A 27,494-nucleotide genomic window follows, 5' to 3' on the forward strand; every position below is an offset into this window, starting at 1 on the left:
TATATATTAAAAAATGTTATATGCGTTGGAAAAGGGATACACTACCTTTCAGTTTATTCCTATATAGCGTAATAATCCGCTAGCCCAACATGAAAACTGATGTTTTCGTAATGAGTATCAGCAGCAGCCATAATAACATAACCTCAACCACATTTTCCCTCATTCCAGTCGTGAACCCTCCCCCTCCGCGTTCCTTTCATAGTCCGATCCACCAACCCGGTTCGTTCTGTAGACCAGCTTCGCCAGATTCCTTCCCTCCCTCTCCCCCCCCCCCCCCCTTCGACGACACAAACACACACACGCGCGCGCGCAGGCTGAACTCACCAGGCTGAAGTTGTGTCTGTGGGAGCCGGCGACAAAGCAAGCAAGCATCAAGCAGGCAGGACTTGGTCCTTGAGTCGCGTGCGGGCATCATTGGTGACAGTATTGTAATTGATGTCGACTTTTCTGTACGTTCGGTAGTTTCAAATGGGGAGTGCTTCGCAGTCTAGTGCGACAGGATATCTCAACGCATAGGAATATTCTGTGCTAGTGAAGTGTCGTGTTGGAGCAGCTAATATTACCGTTTTGTTTGACATTTAGACATGGAAGTTTAGTTAGTGCGCGATGGTGTTAACATAAAAATAAATACGGTTGCTTCGAAAATGAAAACTCCGATGATTAAATCGGTGGTAGAACCGGTGTGACCATCGTTTTCCTGGTATCTTACGACTTTAAAGTGTTCCGCCTCTCCGTCGCTCCGGCTGTTCTAGCCATCATGGTATCTTCGCATGTGCCAACAGCCTCCGCCATGTTCTTCGTTCGACCAAAGTACACCAGAATCACATCGTGTCTTACGTTAGTGTTGCTAATTTCTTTAGAAACTGTCCTCCTGTCTACTGTCAGTGACTGCACAAAAACTTTTCATGTTTATTGGAACACAACCGATTCCATGTAAGTAATGTTATATTACTTGTAAGGTGAATTTTTTTTTATACATTTCCCCCTACTTCTGTATTTATTACTGTTATGCATGCTCGCAAGAATATAGTTTTAATTGAATAATATTATTTTTATTTGGTGTATGAGGTGTTAACACACTGCCATTGATTTGGTATGTGATTAATCATTAAGCGAACGTGAAGGCAGTGTCCTAGCGTACTCGTGTTTCACTATTGTATAATTATTATCAACATATTATTTGCGAAGCTCGCAATAAAATGCGAGGCAAATAGCCTTTGCTAAGGTGTCCCTGTGCTATTTTTGGCACGTGGTGTAGGGGAATATTGATCACACTCAACGGACGTTGTGCAGTTATTTTGACATGAGTATTGGGCTCGGAAAAAAAAATGAAGTGGTTCCGACTTTCACAGTTTTTCTTTGATAGTTAAGATTGCGAGGGTGTTTGAGAAACGTAATGAAAAAGTATTCAAGATATCATTTACCCATAAAGGTTTATTATAGTAGGCAATTTAAGGTCGATGAGTACTCGATTATATAAGAAAATAAATGTTAAAAAACAAAAGTGTTTACCTGTGGTAGGGCTCGCATTATATTTTGATGCTTATTACTTAGTGAACTTTGTAAACAAAAGTTCGACACATCTTGATTTTATTTTGTGTTCTCGTTATTGGCGGACCGGGAAAAGTGTTTATGTTGGCTATCTCGTCGCATTTTTTGTCAGCAAACTTATCGATTGGTCCATGCATGAACTTCATGTGCTGCCTAGTCTAAAAGCCCAAACTTGGGTGTGTAATGTTTCGTGACATACCAATAGCATTTAGACCCTACGTAAAGGATCAAACGGGTATAATTTTGTCTCTAAGAGATGAGGTAGATATTCCTAATCAAATGTAATATGAAAATAAAATTCGTAACTGCTCCCTAAATCCATCTGCAGTATGCTTACTTTATCTGTCTTAAAAATTGAAGATTTCATTGTATCAAGTAGATATAGGTCCCATAACCTACATATGTTTGCGATTATTATTTTTAACGTTATCTACGTCTAAATGGTTAAATGGGGAGTTTTAGGGCTAGTAATTATTGTTTGGAAGTGGCGTGACACATTAACAACTAACCAACAGTAACATTTGTAGAGAAGTGACATTTCTAAGGGGAAAAATAAACTTATTTTTAGATTACTAAAGTTTTTTGATTGTCCGGTAAAATTTCCGTAAATCATATCCAAGTTTATTCCTTGATCCTGATCGCATGATTCTGTACATACATTTATCCTGTGATAGGTACATATTGCTGGACATTACAATAACTTCTGATTTAACAATGCATTGCGATTTTAAAATGCATATGAAAAATTTTTTTTCACAAGACCTGACACAAATTGTTTGTATATTTTTATTCAAGTTTTTATTATGTCAAGGCTCTTTCAATATGTTAAATTATTAACAGCAAGCATCATGTACAAAAGGATAAATTTATATAGGATTATGTCATGAGGATCAAGGGATAAACTTGGATATGTGATATGGAATGATTAATCTAAGCTTTTAACTTCAGTTATTTCAAAAGGTTATCTTAAATTTTTACTCATTTTTAATTTACTGAACAACATAGTTTTTATCAATTTCAAGGCCCATTACATCTACTTACTGAGTTTTTTATAATCCAATCAGAATTAAAAAAAAAAAACACCATTTGGCGAGAATTCATACACTTGTCACAATTTTAAAGTTACCTATTTTAAATGTCACTGATAAAACCCAACCTAATTTTCACTTTAGTTATCATGGGGAGCATTCTACAACACGAAAAGTACTATAACGATATGACTTCACCAACATGGCGGTGCTGACATCACTACCAACCCTACATTCTAGCAGGACATGCACTGGAATATGGCTGTTTTGTGTGCGGAACTTTAATGTTATTTTTTTTTTTCCCCCACAAAGATATGTTTCTTTAAGAATCAAAATTAGGTATTGTATTATATACTACAGCCATACATATTCTAGTATAGAACACAATACTAAACAAAATACACTTAAAACACTACTATAAATTACTATAGCATGTAAACACAAAAAAAACCTTACCTTTCTTGGCTTTATGACAATAATTGTTTACTGTCATCAGGGGGAAAATCCATAGGATTTCTAGAGGGAGCCAGTGAGGTTACATATATTATTCCTGTTTAACTGAGAGGGGGCTTCCTTCCCCCCCCCCTCCAGAATCTTCACCCAGGACTGTTATTATTTTTGTAGACATTTAATTTATGTGAAATACTTTTGCCATTCCACCATTTAATTAATTTAATATCCCAAAACACCACCCGTCACATCCCACATCTTTATTTTGCACACTGTTCCATTATATTGATTAAATACGAAGAATCATCCATTTGTTTCTCTTATGGCTGCTACACACATCACATTTTTAAATACATTTCTTACAACCTTCTAAATACTTTTTGTGTAGAATAATTATTTAATCACATTTATATTCCATTTCACTTATTACTTCACTCCTACTCATGCCACAATCACTACTTTCCTTGATTCTCTGAAAAAGTTACACTGTGTCCTTTTTTTAAATTTCTATCCATCCTTTACTGTTACCAATATTGTTTCTCCATTCAAGTTTGTCATCATTGGCCAACTTCGATAACATCAAAGATTTCCCCTACTTTCTTTCCACCCAGTAAAAATTGTCTGTAATGTGCCGTATCATTTATTTATTTTATTTGTATTCCATTCAGCCTTCTTTTGGTAGAAACCATAAGGCTATGGAACATGTCATTTACATATCATGTAGGGTAGTGAACTTTCCCCTTATCAGAAATATATACACAAAGCTACCTTCTTGAGAAAAAATTAAGAAATAAATTTTACATGATTGTTATGGTTTTAACAAAAATTTTAAATACAGGGTGATTCAAAAAGAATAAACCGATTCCATGATGAAATATTTTTTTAAGGATAAATAGCAAAAAAATTGAACTAATACAAGTTTTCTGCTCTCAGTCAAGTTTTATATCACATGTTACAAAGGTTCAATATGGCCACCCCTTGCCGCACGGACAACATCAAGACTATATGAGAATTCTTTCCAAACACGTTCAAGCATATCAGGATTAATGAATTGATCGTTGTTATTCAATGTTTTAAGTTATCCAGGTCAGTTGGTAATGGCAGAATAAAGAAATTATCCTTTACAAACCCCCAGAGAAAAAAAATCACAAACTGTGAGGTCAGGAGATCTAGGAGGCCAAGCACAAAGAGCAACGTTTTGGGTCCCTATCCGACCAATTCATTGCTGAGGCAGTTTTTCATTTCAAAATGCTCTAACAAATTGGCTCCAGTGGAAAAATGAATTCATTTGAATCAGCTTCCTTTAAAGGGAAGAGCCAGTTTCGTAGCATATATCCCTGTAGTTTTGGCGGGAAGAGTTTCTCTCAAAGAAAACTGGGCCATAAACCTTGTTGTAGGAAAGAGCACAGAAAATGTTTACCTTAGGGGAATCTCATGCTGAACAATGATGTGAGGAATTTCGGTTACCGAAATTCTCACATTGTGTTGGTTGACTTTGCCACTCAGAAGAAGACTGGCTTCATCATTAAAAATTAAAAGTGAACTGAAGTTTTCATTGTTCTCCATCATTTTCAGCATCTGGTTGTTTTATTCCATGTGTCGCAAGTATTTATAGTTTTTAAGCACCTGAACGAGCTGCAATGTGCACAGTTCCAATTGTAACTATTTTTAAGTACACGCCATACCGTGGGTTGAGGAATTGTTAGCTCACTATTAGTCCGGCGTGTGGATTTCCTTGGGCTCCGCTAAAACGCAGCACGGATTCTCTCCATATCTTCCTCTGAAGTTCGCGGTCGCCCGGGACTTTTCCCATTACACAGACACCTGCACTCTTCAAACTGTTTAAACCACCTTCGGATGTTCTTGGGAGAAGGTGCATCACAATTGAATTTCACTCTGAATGCATGCTGCACTGTTATCACTGATTTATTTTTTGCAAACTCAAGAACACAGAACACCTTCTGTTGAGGAGTTGCCAATTTGACAGTCAAAAAACAACTGATCGTCCTTGAGAGACTGATGCACCTGGCGCAGTCATGTGGCAACCATCTGAAACTCAGAAACCTTACCTTTCAAACAGCCACTCCCTCATTATGATTCATACATTTATTTGCAAAATATTTGATCATGAAATTGGTTCATTTATTCATTCATACATTTATTTACAAAATATTTGATCATGGAATCTGTTCATTCTTTTTCAATCGTCCTGTGTTATTTGTGTAACTGACAGGACCTAACCAAACAAACCTTACTTATCACTTTATTGATGATTACCTAGGATTGCAAACAACTGGCCTTATAAAAAAAATCACTACAAACATCTCCTTTGATGAAAATTAACACTACTCACAGCAATGTAAAATATCATAAAAATACTCAACACTCACATAAAAGATCACCTTTTACTGGATCACTATCAACACTTAGCATTGCTTGTGCAGACATTAACATTCTACAAGAAATGTATGAGTTGCACAATTAATAGGTATATTGTAATATTTAAATGAATATCCTGTATCACAAAAACATACAATAACACTTCTGTAAATTCATAAAACACACTACTAGGTACTTACTATGACCTCTTGCAGAACCATCAAAAGATGAAAAGAAATTTTGTATTTGTATGGTAATATCAATTGACACTAATAGTTTTAATTCAAACATTTCAGTTTGAATGACACAAACCAACTAACAAAATCAACAAAGTGTATGAAATTAACAATCTATAGATATATTTAAACCACCTTAAATATTTTACATCAAAACATATACCTATGCTAAAATACATAATGATTAACTAGCACTATTTTATAAATTTAAATCATCAACTTGACTAATTATTTATAACCAACTGGAAAACAATTTTTTTTCTCATTCCTATTAGTCAAATGACAATGTTTTAAATAAACCACTGGAAAATAACATTTATTGGGTAAAAAACTTATTTTGTAATCTTAAGGCTTCTGTACAGTCAAGCAGAACTAGTAGCTCTCAATAATACAATGTATGTGTGCATGTGTATGAACACACATTCAAAAAAGCCATTCATCCTACAACCACCCCAACCTTAGTACGGCTGGATTGAATTATTAATATCTGAATGTTAGACTTATTTGAGTAATAACAATTAGGCCTATCAAAAGTTATTGTATGCATTTTTTATTGTAATCTTTAGTTTTTTTGTGTAAACGTTTGCACAAAGATATTTAACAAACAAGTAGTGTTAATACATATTATTCATTTACTGTCCATTAGAGCATACATTGATTCAATTGGACTTCTTCCACTTCATATATACATAAAATACATATAAAAAATTTATACATACCTCGAAGCTTAAATTACATAATAGGTATAGTTTTTCTAAATTAAAATGGGTCATGCTGAAATGAGCGGTTGCTGCGTAATAGAAATTAAAAAAAAAAGTGAAATTGGTATTATTGAGTGGTACTGATGTTACTTGATTATCCTGAAAAACAAAGTATTTAACTTCCTACTAATTTCTGTGTTGGAGAGGGAAATTTAGCACAGAGAAATTGTGAAGTATAAGTTATTGAAATGAGAAAATATTAATGTTAATATCACTACCTACAAGAATGAATGATGGCAATTTTTATAATTTGCCAATATTTGCCAGGTTTTAATGCACTCTATCACATATTATTTTTAATTCAAAGCCCTTCACAACTAATTTTTGCAAGAATTGTTACATTTTAATGATTTTACAGTATTTTAAATGTAACTGACCTAACCTTAACGACCTCCTATTATGTTAGTTACAATCACTTTCACATGCAACTACATAGTGACTGAAAAAACACAACCGGCTGAAAAAATCTACACTGCAAAAAACATACCCTTAGTTGGAAATCAATCGCCCGATAAAAATATTACTAACATATTGTTGCGATTTGCCACGGGTTCGTAAAGGATAGCCCAATTAAAGATTTATCACACAGTTTTATTGGTGACCACTACTTAGGTCACTTACAAATAATCTTCAAAAATGGCAAATAATCAATTGCACTTAAAAATGTTGTTGCTTCCCCAGTCACTCGTTTCTTGCAATCCACACACCTCGCGGGGCCGCACCTCTGGCGCAACTCTCGCCGCAGCAACCCTCGCCGACCTCCGCCGCCGCCGACGCACTTGCCTTCGCTGAGGATCCGCCTGACACCTTGCTCGGGACTCCGCCGCGCCCGCGAAAATATCACCCGGAACTGAACTCTTTGCCCTGGAACCTTCGTCCAGAGACTTCGCCGCTCTATCGCCTGGAAAATCCGCCGTGGGAATCTCCTGACTCCACTTACTCACTCACTCCCGGACCTGGAACCTTTGTCCAAGGACTTCGCCACTCTGCCGCACCCGCGGTACTATTGCCCCTGAAACTCAGCCGCGGGAAAGCTCCCGCCTGAACTCTGACTCTCCACACTCTCTGAACTCCCCTCTTGAGGCCGACATCCTCTTTTTATATATCAGCCGGCATTTCTGGAACTCACGAGCGCGGCTGTGGCCAGTGGCGTCATTCCGCACCGACACGACTGCAGAAATCTCTCGAAACACGTGTCGGCGGCTCGCGTAACTCCGTAGCTGTCAGGTTTCGGATGTCTAACTAACAGCGCTGCGTGGGGAGCGGAGGGAAGGAGGGGAGAAACGGCGACCCAAGTGTGCACGGCACATCTTATGTTACGGCGGCATGTGATGCAGCCCAGCTAGCTCTGCACCTGCGCGTGACGTGGCCTTGCTCATACACAAAACCCCAAAAATATACATTTTCAAAGTCACTATAAATGCTTAGCATAACATTTACATTTGTAGAAATAATATCGTATGCACCATATTGCTGTGAAAAAACCAAATAATAGTGCGATATCATACAATAGAGATGATATTAGAATATTTGTTACTTGAAATGTTTGAGAGGCCTAGCTTGAAAGTATCAGGCCAAAATCCATATAGATATAGTGAAATGCAAATACTTGCGAAAAATGCATCTCTAGAGATAGAACAGCTTTTTGCAGAAAAAATTGACACCCAAGTGATTTTTGGTTGTGACATCAGCAAGTTCGGTTACATATAGGTCCAACCGAAGTAGCTAGTTGCTTGCCATATGCATCTGTTTGGTTCTAAAATTCGGAGGTGCTCTGACTTAGACTAATTATATGGGCAACTTTCTTTCGCAACGACTGAGTGACACAAAGTCAGTTGCTTGACCTTGCACACAGCATTACTTCTGTCGCAGTATCAAGATGGATTTCATAGAGTTAGCATGCCTTTCTGTACTTCTTGATCAGAATGCATGTGCTAAAAAAAAGAAGACAGCAAAGGATGCATCCGCTATTAAGTCATGAGAATTATTAAAGGACAGTTTCTCAAGATATATCAAGATCTGAGAGGTAATCCTTCATAATTCTTAAACTACTTTAAGATGTTCATGAATTATTTTGATGGACTTCTTGTTTTAGTTGGTCAAAAAATTACTTACCAAACAACCAACATGTGAAAACCTGTGTGTCCAGAAGAATGATCGACTATCAAGATTAGGTAAGAAATATTTTACCATCTTAATTACTCAAAATTAGCTGTACTGAAATTTTGGGTTACACTTAAAATCTTACGTAGTATTAGTTTCCTTTTAATTAAATAGAGATGACTGCATGATAAAAATTTGTCATCAGTATTTATTTAGCTGATTGTATGCTTCTAAATACAAAATGTCCTAACTTTCGTTGTCAATGCAGGATTGCACTTCCTTCCTTGGTTGCTACAGGGAAGGAAGTGCTTGTTCTGGAATAGTCTGAAAAATATTTTGGCATTCCCTTTTGCGAATATCATTCAGAACTTTTATCGTATTAGAAGCTTGTTAGTTTTCATCAAATTTTTTTAAGAGTTGGTGGTTGAAGAGGGTGTAAAAACTGTTTATCATCCTTATCATCGTCCTGTATTGTCATCTTTTCCAGTAATTGCAAAATATTCTTTACAATAGAACTTGATTCAGATTTTTTTTTTGTTTCGCCTCCAACTGATTTGGACTTTATAAAGTTTCATCTATTTCTATGTCTTTTCTGTAGCATTACTTGCTTCTTCAATATGTCGAAGGGATAATGTGATCTTCCCCTGTTCAAAGCATGGTAGCAGAAACTGGAGTATCGAAGTAGATGTACTTTCGTCTTTGAATATCTGTGTCAGATCCTGGAGGAGCTTATCTTTATGTTGCGATTTCCTTATGTTGTGATTTCCTTCTGAAAACAATCTTTTAGTAACTTCCAATGTTTTTGTACCTTATCTCCTGCAAAAAAAAAAAGAATTTCTAATATTACCATGTTAAAATTAATTATTTTGGTTTCAGGTACTTGGCAACTGAGAACTCCATTACTTTGCTCCACTAAGAGTTTATTTTGGGGATAAGTACTGTACGATGCAGGTAATACAGGATACGTTGCCTCCCATTTACATGGAAAATAAAACAGCAAAAGAATGGGCGAAAGTAGCTCTACAGTTCTATGAATACACACATTTCCCAAATTTTGTTGATGCTATTGATGGTAAATATGTCCGTATTGTAAACCCTTGAAATGCAGGTTCACAATATTTCAATTATAAACATTTCTTTTCTTTAATACTGCTTGGCCTTGCCAATGAATAATATTATTTTTTTGGCAATTGATGTACAGAGCAGTGAATCTACTGTTGTCAAAAATTATATTTTAAGCCAAAGGATAGAAAAAAATATTAATTTTCCCCGGCCAAAACAATTGCCAAATGGTGATAACGAAATAAGTACACCAATCCCTCACTTCGCACATCTTCAAATTGCATTAATTCATTTAGGGCAGTGTTAATTTTACAGCCCCAGTCTTGAATAGCACATCTATAAATTTCATTTAGCACGAAATCTCTACAGGCAAAAAAATGTTGGGCATGATGCCACAAAGTATGCTTCAACTCTGTAAACAACAGATGTGCTGTGGCATACAGTTAGCTGTATGGGGGGGGGGGGGGGAAGAGATGCGCACGCAGGTCTGACTACGTTTTCGGCTGTTGTACAAACGTTCGCTATGGCAAGTTCAGTTGCAGCTATTAAGTGTAAATGATCAAATATTTTTACGTCGGTGCGTATGCCGCCAGGCTGTACCATTGTTGCCCGGCCACAGACTGGGCCGTGCCGTTATGAACATCAGTCTAGCTAGTGGCAGGGAACTCGCACTCAAACAAAACAAAGTAACATCTGCTCATTCGTCTGCCGGTAACTGTACGTGTGCAAGAACCTACAGTTGGAATCATATTGGAATCATGGCTTCCAAGTGAGAGCATAATGCTTCGTGTTCAAGTATTGAGACACAACTAGAAGTATTATAGTGTGCAGAATGTCATGTAGGCCAAACTTTTGTTGGTTACACTTAGTTTTAAGCATGTCAATTGTGCGCACAATCGTACGAAATAAGGACTATCAAATGTTTATATAATTCTGATGTTTGTACTAGCAGGAATATATTTGACATTAGATTCTGGAACAGAAATCAACAGATGATTCACATGGAAAAGGTAGTTAAATGAATGGTGCCATGTTAAAAATAATCACGGGCCTGACAGGATTGGTGTGAACCAAGCAGTGGTACACGAAAAAGCACTAAAATTTTTTAAAAATTAAAATGTAAAAATCCCGGACAGTAATATCGGTTTCACTGTCAGTAAAGAATAGTTTGGAAATTTCTTGGAAAGTTGAAGGTCGCGCCTGGGCAGTAAAGTCAGCCAGCCTACTGACGATAACCACGTATTTCCCATTACGCTGTATCGTATTTGTTATACAAAGTATTCAATGGTAGGCTTATAAAGATAAACGTTGTGACATATTTATCGCTGAGTGTTCTTCTACTCATTTATATTATGTAAAAAATATTTTCATACACATTTTGGAGCACATTAAGTAAATTAGCTCTGCTATTTATGTAAAATAATGCTTCAGAAAACGCAATTTCGAATAACACGAACATTTTTAGGGACAAATTAGTCGTGCTAAGTGAGGGATTGGTGTATCCCCAACGTCACTGCTGGAAATAGGCATTTAGTTTATCACAATACCTACTATGACCATATCCACAGAAACCTTAGTGTGAAAAAAATAAGTTTTAACTATAAGTTAACAAGAGCAAGACAAATGGTGGGATGTGCATATGTGCCAATAAGTGGCGTGTTTTTCATAACGCTATAGACATCGGCGTAGAATTGACACCGTTAATTAGTCATTTGTGTTGTGTTTTACATAACTATGTATGAAAAAATGAAGGAATCCATTTTGAAGACACTGTCTGAAATGTTCATTGCAGAATATACTCAGCGCAGGGTGAAGTGAAATTTGCATGGAACTGCTAACAAAGATTACTTTGCTGAGTATGTCATAATGGCTAATGACAGTATGATAAAACACGATTTGCTTAAATTGGAAATCACGGAAAAATTTTTACAGGCATACATAAGTTGAGTCTATATTTGTTTTATTAGTTACAAAGTTGTAAATTAAGGGTTTTCACTTATGCATTACAGTATGTCTGTAGATCTGTGTTAGGAAGTTTATTTATTTATTAAAAGCCCGGTGGTTTATTGTTGGACTTGGGAACAATTTTTCATACATAATGTGTACATAAATTTAAAATATTTCTGTAGCAAAACAGTGGTTAGAAATGATATATAAAACTAGCAACTACAAATTCTGCTATTTTGTTACAGAAAATTTTACAAACTTATGTTATGTAACATATCGTAAAACTTATTAGAATGAAACACTTGTTTGTAATTTTTATATCAATAAACATTAAAATGTTTTGATAAATACAATTTTTTACTTTTCTCTTATTTCTCTTCTTTACCCAGATCATCCCAGTTTGTGTAACACTCATAACATACATCTGCCCACAACTATAATTTCAAATTTATATCACAATAATATTTTAATGCACAATCATAGAGTTCAGTTCTTTTTGTACTTCTGAAATTAACAGTTGGGATTCTATATTGATTGTTGACTGCTGTGTCGATACACCACGAGGCACGAACACCTAATTTGACATGTTGGTTGTACTGACCCGCAGTCGCTACTACAGTTTTTCCGCCTGTGTGAAGGGACAGGTTTGAACACACGTGTTTCATTGTCCTTGACATTCGTTCGGCGACTGTTTGGACATGGCAACTCGGGACAGAATTTGAATCACTTTCATATTTTTAGTTGTGATAAAAAAAGTTTCTCATGTGCATGGATCTATTATAAAGTATTGGCTCCATCTAGCGTGACTTATCGCTGCGACAGTGCGACAGAAAGTCACCCATGTGGCACTAAGTGGATTATATGTTGTACGATAATTGTAAAAAGTTGTTACTTCAAAAAAGAAACTTCAACAAGGCATGTAAAGTTATATAACATGTTTAGCATGGCTAAATGCTAGACGACTAATAGCAACACACTACTGGTTCATATTCAATGGAATTAATTTTTAATTGATAAGAAAACTGAAAGAAAATGAGTTATATTTTATGTTCAATGAAAAAAATAAAACAAAGCTGTACATTATATTTATAACACTATTATTTAGTAGGTTAGTAAATATTCTCATATACAGGAGAATACCAGTATTAGACCTGAATAATGGAACACACATTGAATTAACTTTTAGAGCCATTTTCAATCTACTGTAAAAGATTAATTCTGATACTTACTCGCATATCACATGATTTGTGGCAAGTGCCATGATATAGCCAATAGCAAGTTGTATTCAATGTTTATGATGGTGTTGAAAATTATGAAAGTTTTAACTGTTTTTATTAGATTGAAAATTTATGGGTAATAAGTACATGGAATTAAAATTTTATGTTTTGATAATAATTATTCAAATGAAGTCTGTTAGAATGGATTTAAGTTTCTAAGTATCTCTATTTTTAAGACACTATAAAATGCACATTAAAATTTTCTGCACTGAGAAACATAATTATCACGTATACTGGATGTAAAAGGCTGTAACATTTTTGGAATTTTGTTAATTTATTTACTGTATAAATTTGTTTTGGAAACCCATTCAAAAGTGTTACAGGTCTATAATTACAAACATTTAATCTTCTATCTTTCTTATGCATAGCATTGATCTTTGCTATTTTTTTAATAGTGTTTACACGCCTATTAATTATTAAAGATATATAAGAGATATATTGCATGAAAAGAACAAGAAAAAGGTATCATCCTTTTATAATAATATTTGGAATTAAATCAGAACATGTGGACATTGCAGATTTTAAGTATTTAATACCCCTAAGTGTGATTCTATACATTTGGATGAAATATGTTCAGAGATTATGGTTTCAGGTGGAGAGAAACATATTTTGGGAAACTGTTAGCAATAAGTAACAGGTCAATACTTATTGGACTGTTAACCTTCAGGGAGCAATGAGAAATTTAGCCTTTTTACAATAATGTGAAAACAAAGCATAATGGTAATTTAAATCACTTAAGTTTTATGATTTCAATGTTTCTGAGCTGCTTAGAGTACCAATGCAGGTAGCATCATGTAGTTACTGGGAACATTTGATGCAATTACTCACTGTGGAATTTAATTAACTATCACAGATATTATAAAAAATCAGACCAGTCATGCTCTTCAATACCATATAAAAGCCAAATAATTTACACATACAATAGTTCTAAATGAAAAGGAATCATTAAAATACTGTAAAATTGACTTCTCGGAACTTGTGTAGTTTAACAAGTAAATATTGATGGGAATTTATAAAAAAATTTATAGTGATATAGTTTTTGTATTCATATTAAATAGATTTTAATAATTTTTACCTCACTATTTCCTTGAACTTCGTCACCTCCCCCACTATTTTTTTTTTTTAGAATCCAATTAGGGATTGAAAAATGCTGGTCAAAGAGATAACTAAGCGAAATTAGTAACTAGTAGGTACTCAAAAATACCATTTTCATAAACTTTTTCCTGAATGAGCCACTGCCTAATAACATTTAAAAATTAAATTTTTATAAAATAAGACAACATGATTTTCTATGATACTCTGAACTTAGGTGTTCCTAAAAAAATTTTTGCCCTGATTTAAGATCTGCAATCCGTTTTTTTCTATCATGTACATTTTGTTTTTGCAAATTGTTGCTGAGGAAACTCATTTTTTATTTAAACGTAAATTTCACCAGAATTTTCATTATGAAGGGGAAATTTTATTTTGGTAAGAGGGAATAATTGGCACCACTTGTTACACCCAGCTGGCTTTAGGAGGGAAACAGTAATTCATTTTTTACATTCTATAGTGTGAGGTTATATTTGAGAAATGAGCTCCCAAAAGTGTTTAACTAACCCAAACGTGTTCTGTTATATTTGTGGTTGTTATGTAACTGCTAAGCAAGACAAGACATCAGTAGTTTTGTAGAAATGTCTATTATGCTTACTTTGACATAAAGCTTGGTGATCAAGACAAAAACTGGGCTCCGCTCAATATATGTCGTACATGGGTCGAGGGACTGTGACTGGAAAAATGGTGCAAAAATATCAATACCCTTTGCAATTCCAATGGTTTGGAGGGAGCCACAAAATCATATTAACGACTGCCATTTCTGTATGGTTAACGTTCAAGGTCATAACGCAAAAACTAAGGTCATACAATATCTGAACATTCCTTCGGCCATACGACCAGTTATACATTGTGAATCTCTTCCTATACCAGTTCCACCTACCGTTCTCGAAAATGTGCTACAGGAGAGCAGTTCAGAAAGTGAATGTGATAATGCTGATGATTACAAGTCCGAAGAAAATCTGCGCCAAAATTATTCACTCAAACTGAACTTAACAATTTCACTCGTGACTTAAATCTGACAAAGGGTGCTGCTCAATTTGCTTGGATCAAGATTGAAAGCAAAACATCTCCTACTACCTGGAGTTTCGTTCTCTTGGTATAGGACTCGAAAAAGGATATTATAAGTCTTCAAAGAAGGAGACTCTCTGGTTTATTGTTGTGATATTGAGGGTTTATTGACTTTCTTTAATGTCACTTACAATCCAAGTGAGTGGAAGTTATTTATAGACTCGTCCAAAAGGAGTCTCAAAGGTGTAATTTTACATAATTGAAATTTCTTTGTTTCATTACCCATTGTGCATTCAGTGGTGTCAAGGAAACATATGAAAATCTCAAAGTTCTGCTAAAATGTGTGAACTATGAGAAACATTCTTGGACAATTTGCAGTGATTTAAAAGTTGTTGGTATGCTACTTGGTCTACAATCTGGCTACACAAAAAGTCTTGTTTTATTTGTGAATGGGATAGCAGAGCCAAAGACAAACACTGGAAGCAGACAGACTGGCCCAAAATAATTCCCTACAACCCGGTTCACAGTACATAATAAATATACCACTTGTTCAACAAAGCAAGGTATTATTACCTCTTCACATTAAACTCAGATTAATGAAGCAGTTTCACTAAAGCAATTTAAAAGAGGTGACAGCTTCCATTATTTGGTAACAAAATTTTTGAAAATATCTTGTGCGAAACTGAAAAAGGGGTCTTTGTGGGACAGCAGATCAGAAAATTAATGAAAGACAGTATGTTTGAAAATACAGTGAATCCTATAGAAAAAAACACGTGGGTTTCTTTTAAAGAAGTTGTGGCCAACGTTTTAGGTAACTAAAAACATCCAAAGAACAAAAGAATGGTTGAAGAAATGGAGTATTTCATGAAATTATAATGTAACATGAGTGTGAAACTTTGCTTCTTACATTCACATATTGATGTTTTTCCCTTCGTATCTCGGCGATGTCAGTGAAGAACAATGAGAACGTGTTCACCAGGACATATAGGACATGGAAAAGAGATACCAGGGAAGGTGGGATATAAACATGATGGCAGACTTCTGCTTCATGATTAAAAAATATGGCATTGCTGAAGGAAGACAATCGAGGAAGAGAAGTTTAAACCCATGTCGGACAGATCTTGAAGTGAAATCAGGGAAGACTATGAATTAAATTGTCATATACTTACTGTTATGTTTTCATAACAGTCATAGAATTTTAAAGTGAGTATAATATATTTTACTTTTGTCCACTGTATTGCAAGTGCATTGCAATTTCATACTGGGTTATAAAATAAATGACTATTAAATGAAACCCACTGTCACTGTCACTGTCAAAAAATTTCATTTACCTAAGGGGTTTTATTTTATATACCCCTTGTCTGAACATGTGTTTTGGGATGCTAAATAGTGCTTAACTTCTTTAATACTTTGTTTATAATTAAGGTTGTAGCAAATAGTTTAGATAATAATGTAAATGAATTATTAAAATTGAAACCATTCAAAAATATTACGTTACAAGAGGGAAAATTTTTAAAACCAACTTGCTTTTAAGTTTTCTGTTATTTTCTCTTTTGAAACATAACATTTTATAATGGTTTCAGTTTGAATATTTCATTTACATTATTATTTAAATTATGTGCTATAATCGTCATTGTAAACCAAGTATTAAAGAAATTGGTCGCAATTTAACATCCGAAAACACTTGTTCAAGCCAGAGGGGGTCTTACTGCCCCTTTAAACAAACTCAAAATTGTATAAAAACCTTACGTGATACAGGAAAAGTTAAAATCATATTTGACATCACCATAAAATATACTTATAAAATCACCTTACAGTCACAAAACATTGTTCCAAAAATTTTTAAATGTCGCATAGTGTAATTGTATGGTTTTCTCTTGTAGCCTTGTAAATAGGAAATTAATTGGTGCACTGCATATTCGAATTTGTATGTGAATATGTTCAGATTGGACAAGAACTCATGGGTATCGTATACTCTAAAAAAATTTCAAAAACATACAAACAAAAAGAATTATAAACATAAAACCACTGCAATAAAAAAACCACCTTATGTTCTACCTGCAGGGCGATGTTTCTTTCGTGCCAAATTTTGCAATGCAAACCAGTAAAACATCTAAAGCACATAGTTTGATTGACTTCATCTCAAGTATGAGCTTATCCCAATGTAACTACTCTTGAGGCTTCTTATTGTTTGTTGAACCTTTCCTAATTTGCAGCATTGTAGAATCATTAAAGCGCTAGATCTGTTAAAGATGATTTACTGTACCCTAGAAGTTAACATACAACTGGGTGAATATGTTATATTTAATAGAAAGGAAAATGGTTCTTCTCATTTAGAAACTATTGGAGTGGTGAATTCTTAAGCTTTTTTATGTTATTGAAGAGCATGACCGGTCTGATTTTTTTAAATCATCAAATGTTCCCCAGTACTACATGAAGCTACTTGCATTGGTACTCTAAGCAGGTTATAAAAACATTAAAAACATCATAAATCATATAAACTTAACTGATTTAAATTACTATGCTTTGTTTTCAAATTATTGTAAAAAGGCTAAGCCTCTCATTGCTCCCTGAAGGTTAACAGTCCAGTATGTAGTTACCTGTTAGTTATTGCTAACGGTTTCCCAAAATATTTTTCTCTCAACCTGACAGCCATAATCCCTAAACTTCTGTCATTTAAATGTCTAGAATCACAGTCTTGTACTTTGGGTTATCAAATACTTGAAATCTGCAATGTCAATGGGTTCTGGGACCATATTCTTGATGCTGTCTAGAGGAATGATCCTATAGTTCCATTCTGGTAGAGAGCAAAAAGACTATTCTTGAAACTGTTATAGCAGGTATCAGAATCAACATTGTCTGGTTATTGTAAAGTCTCTTTGGAAGTGTGGCAACGTTGCCTTTAATGTTGACGCCAATGGTAGAAGGCCAATCACAATGAGGAAAGGAGCATTTCTTCATGAAAAAGTGTTAATTTTTCTTTCTGTCATCTTTTTTCTCTAGTTGATGGATGTAGACATTATATGTATCAATTGATAAATAAATATTAAAAATAAAATGAGTTGTTAAATTACATTCGAGAAATGGAATATTCTATGACATACATGAAAAAATGTGTGTTAAGCAGCGAAAAATATCCTGAAATGCAAATGTAGACTTTATTTCCAGTGGGTAAGGACTACAAAAAACCAATATTTATGAAATGTTTACAGATTTGTGTTCTTTTAGCATTTCAAATGGTTTTGGTATGAATAAAGGTTTTTTATAAAGAATCAATTTTTTAAAATTTATTTTTAAATTAGCATATCTTAATAAATTTTAATGAAAGGTCTAATGCCACACTAATAAAAACAATAGTTTGCTCATTAATGATTGTTATGATTTATGGGAACAAATAATTATGTACTAATCAAGATCTTATCATTTAAACTATCCGAATATGTTGTAAATTAAACTCAGCTAAGTACTCCACTAAAATACAATTAATTAGTAAATTTTAGTCAAAAGTGTAAAAGAGGAGGACATAAATAAATTTATTATTTAAAAAAAATTTTTTTTTTTCGTGGGAAATTCCTGATTGTACTATAAATCCACTTTTTGTGGGAAACACCCATTCCATGGAGAATCCTACTGTGGGGAAATACCCTTCCTGTGGCTGTCCCAGTCAGATGTGCAGATTTGCTGGACTGAGTTCTTTGATGTTATAACTTTTCTGGTTAAACATGAGTGGCAGAAAGCGGGTATGTTATATGGCTTTCATTTGAACATACTGAGAACCAAAATAACTAATAAAATAAAAAAAACTTGGTTTGAAGAGAAAACTGATTCAAACAAAAAAAAGTTTGTTAGGTTTTTTTTTTCCAACCTTGATTATAACTTACCATCTCTTAAAAAAACAACTGTTTATTTTCGTCTATAGTTTTCCGTTAAGTCCCATTAAACAAATTCTTAAGCCCGGGTGTGTCGACTATCGGCGCTGTTCAGGCTGCCGCAAGCTTCACTAAGTGAATGGAGAATGAAGGGAGTTGTGAGACCTGCCTACATTGCCGTGGGTAAAACCAAATATTGTATTAGGGACACCATGAAACTGGTAAGAAATAATAAAAAAAAATATGAAGATAAAAAATTCACAGAAAACAAGACTGAATCAGCTTTCAGACAAACGGAACCAACAATGAAACTAAACAAGTATTTCGAACAACACAATGACAACAGCACAGACAAAAAATGTTTGACCTCTAAATATAAGACAGCACAAGAATTCAGTTTTTTGTGTCAACTATAAGGTAAAAATAAATTTTGTGTGGTGTTTGTTGGTTTCAAAAAATCATTAATGATTCTACACTGAGAGTTTTATAATCACTGCAAGTCATAACAAAATTATAACTTTTATGGACAATTTTATGGCAATTATTACTGTAATTGTTTGGAATAGAGTCTTCTGGAAAAAACTCACACACACACACACACACACATATATATATAAATACATAAATAAAACAAAAAAAGCTTCCTTCAGCAACTCTTTTCTTTCATATTGTTTATCTAATAATACTAGTTGGAATACTAGTTGGAATTTTAATTGATGTGTGTTGTTTCCAAGGATATTATTCTTCACATTCCTACCTGCATGGCAGGTAGACACATGTAGAAAATTTAGGATAGGTAGAAAATATTGGTGTTGCAATTTTTAAATGCAGTAATTTGGCATATTTTTAAACCTATCAAATGCATTTCTATAAATAATTTTTTTCCTTTAAGAAAGTAAATTTTAATTTATATATATATATATATATATATATATATATATATATATACACACACACATATATATATATATACATACATATATATATACATATATATATACATATATATATATACACACACACACACACACACACACATATATATATCCTAAATAGAACTTATTCAGTGACAGGCCTACCTACAGTATCATGTCACTTATTATCTGAGAATGCATCACAAACCAGATGAATAAGTTATTGCTGGTTTTAAATGTAGCTAACTTAGGCATCCGCACTATATTACAAAATTTAAATGTAGCCAACTTAACTTAACCTATCATCCGCACGATTTTAAAGTATTTCAGAACGTCAATAGAGCCTCTGTTTTCAACAAATCAAAGTTCGGAAGATCAACAAAATCTCAAATCTCTAGCATAATTGCAATTCCATTTCCTACAGTTTGTGATGTCATTTTGATACTTAATCCCGCTAGTGAGTGTTTAAGAATAGGGTCTTGCAAATCTCCATCGGATTTCAGTCATTTATTTCAATTATTTAGACGGCATCAAAAATAGGGTCCATGATGTGATTCTAAATTTTATTATAAAAGGATGTTCCCTTTTTCTGGTTACTCTAAAACAGTATATCTTTTATATCATTAATAGGTGTGTATATTGTATTAAATATTACTTTTATTCAGTATATCTTTAATAGCATTAATAGAAGTGTATATCCTATTAAATAAAAATAGCTAATGTCAATCATATGCATAAGAAAGGTAGAAGATTAAATGTATGTAATTATAGGCTTAGAACACTTTTGAAAGGGTTTCCTAAAGTTCTCAACAAAATAATATTTCAAAACGTTCAAAATTGCACTATCCGATTGTTAACATTGTTTCAGAATTGAAGAAAATTAATGAACATTTTTTAAGCTCATTGATTCTGAAATAATGAATGGTCATGTGAATACGCCCTACTTGTTATTTTGATTTTGAAAAAGTTTGACACATTAAATCATCCTTAATTACTTGGAAAATTAACTAATATAATATATTATGCAGAAAATACTTCAAACTTACTAATTTTGAAGTCATCTAGAAGATGTTTCTATGTTTTGATTAATGATGAGTCATTTTACTCATTAGTGGGTGTCATAGGCACAGGAGATGCCACAGTGGTTACAGCAGTGACATCTCTATGCTTGATGGTTCTGCTATGTTTTACCATTGCTTTTCGTGGGTTAAAGATGAAGGGACTTCATAAACACCCAGTTCTGAACCCAGAGAAAAGGTTTGAAAAATCCCCTCTCCGGCCGGGAATCAAACCTGGGCCCTTGGCCAACCAGCCGGACGCGTTAGCCACTAGAAAAATTTGGCAGACATGTTTTGATAATAAATTTAATTCTGAAATTTATGTTACTAGCTCTGGGGTTCCTCAAGAAGGTACCCTATCATACCTTTAGTTCATTTTCTTTATTAGTGTTAAACCACTTTGTTGGCATACTGTTCACAAATTATCTAAAAAATTTCTTTCTTACATGACTGTTACTTGTTTCAGAGTATAGAGAGGTGTAATTTAAACTTAGCAGTGAATATTAACTACAGATAAAGTACTATCATAACCTTCTCCAGGAAAATTCATTTAATGATACTTAATATGAACCAGTAAATTATACATTTACAAAATCGTGATATGCTAATGATTTTGAATTTGTATTTTGTTATGTTGAAGTAATACTTATATCTAATCCTGAAAAAACTTTGCTCCCATTAAATATATTATAGCTAATGCATCTTATTAAAGATCACATAAATACCTACTCTTAATATAGGTATCATTCGGAATAACATTAATAAAACAGCTAGTGACAAAGTCAAATGACATTAATTAAACTGATAGTTACATATGATGATCCAAAACAGTTATCAGAATTATAAGCAAAAAAAATATATGTTTTTCAATAATGATGTAAATTTACAATTGTGTATTGGTTTTCTGTCTACAAGAGAGAGGAGAAATATTAGATGCAATATTTGTTCGTAACTGCTATAAATATAACCACTAGCAGTTGTCAGTAACTATTATTATGTAAATTAAAACAATATATTTTTAAACAGACTTCACACATTTGAATAAATTTGAAAGTTTTGTTTCCTTACTGAATAAACAGATGGCTTGTATAAAACTTACATTCTCTTATTTAATTTAAATAAAATGGTGATTTTATTAAAATGTTCTGAATTAAGTTGTGAAGTGTTGGCTGTTGTGTAGTAGTCATGTCTTTTGTTCCTGGAACTTTTTTTTTTTTGTGTTAATGTTTAGGGATTCATGATTTTTTACTGTGCCTACTATTTAAGGATTCTCAGCTGGTGATAGGCAAGTCACAAATCTGATTAAATCAGTTATTTTAATTGTTTTACAGAATTTTAAACCTAATCAACTTTTAATTTAGGTATGAAAACATAGACCTGCCAAAGGTCGCCACTATGTAAAAGCCTAAATTTTTCAGATACATCAACATACCTAGTTGAACAATTTTACATGCATTTTAAATGAATCTGGCTTAAATGAACTATCTTTTTATTGTAGTTATAATCAACTAGACTTGAAGACACCTAGGTTTTCTGGGAAAACCTACCCTTTCCAAAAAAAATTACACAACCATCAGTAATGTTAAACATAAAAACTAAATAAAAGCAAACTTTTTAATTCTACAAATCATTCACATGGCTAATGCACGCATTAACTTCAATAGGAAAAAAGTGGTACATCATGAATTCAGTGAAATATTAAAATAAATATGTAATATTACATAAATAAAAAATGAAAATCTCCATGTCTAATCTTAGGATTGGTGGTAGCAGAATTAGCAGATCCAGAGAACCAACATTCACGGGTTGTGGCCTTGCGCTTCTGCTGTGATTCTGTGAGATGATATGTTGCATTGACGGAATGAATGGGTGAGGGAACAAGAAAACCCACGAACTCACAGCAATGTTTGCTACATTTCCCACTTGAGAAAAATCTAGGTGTGATCCCACTGGGGTTTGAACCCGGATAACCGTGGTGGGAGATGAGCAATATGACCACTGGATCACTGTGCCCCCATTCTCACTAATCAACTCAATTACTTTTCAGTGAATCGTTAACAAAACTCACAATTACATAATTGCATCTAAAAACAAAATTAACTGTTTGGGAAGTATATACAATGCTGACAAAATTAGTAAAATCAGAACCGGAACTTTATACACACTTGAGAATGTTTAGTAAAATTGTCAAATACTTAACCAAGAAATCAGAATTACATACTTCTTTATTTCACATAAATAAAAGATTAAAAGTACTTTTTTGTTTGTTTATAATTATATCAACTAGATTTGCTCCTTGCGAACCGAGCTAGTCATTAATTGCAATTGTTCCTTATTGTGTGCACCCCTTCATTACAGTTACAATCTCTGTGTACAGCTTCAGATTCATGTAATTTTTATTTTCAAATTTTACCTAATAGTGCCTTTATGTGTACCGTTTTACTTGATACGACTTCATTTTTCAACCAATTGTTTTAGCTCAATCTTTCCCTTATTTCAAAATCACCGAACATTTTTTAATCCGCTTTCTTACGACTACATATCTCTACCCCACACATAGCCACTCTCCAAACATAGCCCACTCTTAGGCAGGGCCTTTTCAGCAAAATGAGCCTTATTTTGCTATTCAGTCTTTGTTTTTCATACAAAAACTATTCACCTGAGATAGATACTACACGGAGGCAACCTTTTTTGTGTTTGACCCATAATATGTAGTTTTAAAAAATTATATCATTTGGGAGTTAAAAAAATTGTTTTTGTAAGAAGACACTTTTTTAAATTGATTGGGAATTATATAAGTTTTAAAATTTTTACATGTTTAAGGAAATTCTATAAATTTTTTTTTCATTTTTAATAAGTTAGTTTCTGATTATTTTACAGTATAGTATACTTTATACTTGCAATCTCAGTTTTCAAGGATAGACAAGAATCCTCCACGAGTATCGCTAGATCACTTTGAAAACAACCCTGAAATAAAATGCAAAAAGCAACATCCCCAAAACATTAAAAAAAAAATATTTTACTTCAGTAATGTAATTGAAATTTATTAAAAAAAATCATCATCACAGACTAATAACACATATTTTAAAATTAATTTAAATTTAGTCTTGCCACAGACATAATTTTTTGGGAAATGTTAAACTTTATCAGCATTTAAATAACTAATTTGTTTTTATTTTTACATTTACTTACTGGTGTTGGAAAGTTTTAAAATTGTCTGTAATACAGCTATTACAAATGCAAAATGTACTTTTTAAAGCTAGGTATTTTAAATAATGAGTTTAAACCAATTTTTCCCTTGCCTTTAAATTAACACTACAACAAATATCAAATCAACTAAAATAACATTTATTTGCAGTACTGAAACCATCTTACTAAACTATGATGTACTATTATTTCAAAGTGGACTATCCTCCTATTTCTCCGCTTAAAATTTTGAGATTTGTGATTTTTTTTGTACACATCTCTACGTTTGTCATCAGTTTGTCATAATTAATACTTATTAAAATAGGGTGAAAAATGGTCATGACCTTTGATAAGGATCCAACATTTGCCTTGAGTGATTTCAAGACACCATGGATAACTGATATCAAGATGGCCAAATCTTGCATGTATGTAAATGCCTTAAAAACCTCTGTGATATCCTCACCAGGATTGGCATGCTGTAGTGTTTCGTGTGTGCAGTGTTCGGTGCATAACAGTGTGCACAGGGAGTACTGATCAGCATTTTCCCACCCCTGCTGTGAGATATGTTTGTAATAACTTCTCTACTACCTTGCTGAATTTTCACCGGGAGTTCAGAATAACTCCGTACTGCCAACATATGATTTCTTCATTTTTTATTTATACATGTTTGTGCAACTGATTGTAACTTCAACAGCTCTGTATATCTAGCCATTCCAGCCCACGCAGGATCAGTGGAATACAACTAAACAAATAAAACCCTAGACCAACATGTGCCTAGGCATTACCTGTCTTTGTATTGTGATAATTTTTGATTGGTCATGCAAATACTTTCTGGATAGCAGGGGTAGCAATCAATGTTAAACATTGTTTGTGTAAAGTATACCTTCTATGACTTAACGAAACCAAACAGTAAATTGGTGTTTTTATTACCGGGAGTAGTACTAAAGTTACTACAACTAATTCACTCTACAGTTTGGTGTAACTCTACAATTTCTGTACCTTCTAAACTTTGGAGCAAAAGGTGGAAGTGAGAGTAACAAATTTTAATACGGGTTTTAATAATGTACATTTTTGACTTGGGTTATGCATAAGAAAATATGTGGTCTACAAATAATTATGTGATAATAATATAAGAGAAAATTAATAATTTAAACAAAATTAATTGGAAAAATAAACAGAACAATGTTATGTATCCAAGAGATTTATTATTTATTTTTCATATATAATTTTAAAAAAATAAAAAATAAATTTTATATCTTATTAATAATATTTTTCACTTAAAATTAATGGGGTAAGTTATAATATAAATTATGGTGATTATACTTTTCTCAATTTTAAGTTGATTCCTTCCTTTTATTAGTGCTTGAGTGTTAGGGTGGTAATATTTACACCCTTTGGACTTTTTACAACCTAAACTTTACTTTCTGTACTGATTACAGTTTTGGGTGCAGGAGTTGCAAATATAAGCATCATGCAAACAAAGCTTACATATTTGAAAAAATGCAATTGTGATTGCAGAAAAGTCTTAAGACTTCCTTTGTGTTACAATTTAATTTAAAAATTTGTTATTATTTCCCTATATTTTCTTCAGACCTATGATAGTTTTTCACAAATGACAGTGTGCTCCATAATAAGTAATTATACAGTTTCAAACTTAATGCTATGATTAAATTTACATTTAAAATTTTCATAGTGGGCTACACTATGGTTGTCTGAAAATAAAGTACAGGGCTATTAGATAACACTAACAATGTGACTACTTAATGGTTTATGATGGGATAGTCTATAATTTTTTTAAATTCTAATAGCACCATAAAATGTTTAGGGTGTAGCCCTATGGATTATATATTATTATTATATATATATATTTATTATATATTTGACTTAGAAATGTTTGAACAAAATTACCTAGTGATAGTGGTCCTGAAATGGTTAGTACTTTTCAACAAATGTTTTCACCCCAGTTGAAGACTTCACATGTTGTGCTGTGAAAAAAAAAATTATATATATATATATATAAACTCTTTTGAGTCTTAACTGTGAAGCTATGTACATTAAATATCTTTAAATATTTTGTACTGGAATTACATTTATGTACCTATAAATAAACTTTGTAGTTTTTTTATTAGACTTCTTGTCAACAATGAGGTTATTAGAGACAGTAAACAAATGACCATAGAAACAGGAATATTGTAACAGGTCTCAACCATGACCTATTGTAAGGAACTGTTCCAGCATTTTGCTGGAGTGATTATGGAAATCCAAGGATAAAATGTAATCTGAATGGCCAGATTGGATTGAACATAGGTTCTCTGGAATGCCAGTCCAGGGTCTTACCACCAAGCAAACCTTTTTCACTGCATACAGTAATCATCATACATAAAAGGCAGAGATAATAAGTATAGGCTTTGATCCCAAAAGAGATGCATTCAAGAATCCATAAATACAAGGAAATATGTGGGCAGAGAGAAGCATTGCACAGTAACTTAAACTTCTTGCATCAGAATTTTTGTTTGTAATAAAGTGGCCTACTTATTTTTATGTATAGATATTCAGCAGTATAAAAAAATCTAACTTTTTGTTTCTTGAAAGGTTTTGAGTTGGAAAGTAAACATTTTGCAGATGAGATGGCCTCTTCTCAAGCAGTTTAAAACCTCAAAAGGGTTAGCTAATATATTTTTATTGTATTTTATTCATATATAGTTAATTGTTTTTGATTAGTGATGATTTTTATAATAAGTGAATATATATATATATATATATAATTCCTTGACTCAGACAAAAATATGTTGACAACCCATAGTCCATCTAGGATATTCAATGCTATAGAAACTCTTGAAATTTGACTTGCTTAGTCAGGATGGAGGTTAAAAGCCGAATGTGGGTATTATGAAATGTACTTGATTTATATTAGTGCAAATAATGAAGTGGAACAGATTTGCATTAAAGTGCTTGGGACTTAGATAATTGTTTTCCATAAGTTGAATGTAAAAATAATTTTAATATATAAATCAACATATTAAATTTTTATAATGAAATTTGTCTGAAAAATTGTGGTTACTTGGTAGATTTGTTTTCCCTGATTCGGTTAGGCAAAATTGCAATCAGTGGCACATATGCTGCTTATGTCATTCTCCTACCGTACTATACGAATTACGGGGGGGGGGGGGGGGGGGGGGGGGCACTTGCACTTGCACTTGCAAAATCGTAACTGTGAAATGGAAAGGCTAACTTTACCCTCCCCTCAACTCTTTTCCACCCTGGGAATCCTACAGATTTTCATCAATGCTGCTTGACTTCCAGTATTTACTTGTGTATCACAGCACACCTCATTTATACCAATATGCAACATACTTTTAACTCTCAAGTACTCTTAAATCTGATTTTAAAAGCCTTAGTCTTTTTAAAATTAAAAAAAAAAATAAGTTCCCAGGATAATGTGTCAAATACATGTATGTCTAATCAGTTGGCTGAGTTATAAGAGCTTCTGACTGATGAGGCAAAGGTCCCAGGTTTTATTCTTAGCTGGATTGGGAAGTTTTTGGTTTCTTAACTGGGTGTTATAGTCTATCC

The 27,494-nt window shown here is 33.2% G+C and overlaps 1 protein-coding gene across 1 annotated transcript in view; it reads left to right on the forward strand.

Annotated features, from left to right (window-relative positions):
- Positions 1-293: 293 nt before the first annotated feature.
- The window catches only part of LOC134529369 (ephrin-A4), a 273,397-nt gene continuing 246,196 nt past the window's right edge, over positions 294-27,494 (forward strand). Inside the window, exon 1 of the mRNA XM_063363355.1 lies at positions 294-933. Coding sequence (XP_063219425.1) covers positions 758-933 — 176 coding nt within the window. The 5' untranslated portion in view covers positions 294-757. The remainder of the gene's footprint in view (positions 934-27,494) is intronic.

Source organism: Bacillus rossius, chromosome 2 (assembly GCF_032445375.1).
Source record: "Bacillus rossius redtenbacheri isolate Brsri chromosome 2, Brsri_v3, whole genome shotgun sequence".
NCBI lineage: Eukaryota > Metazoa > Arthropoda > Insecta > Phasmatodea > Bacillidae > Bacillus > Bacillus rossius.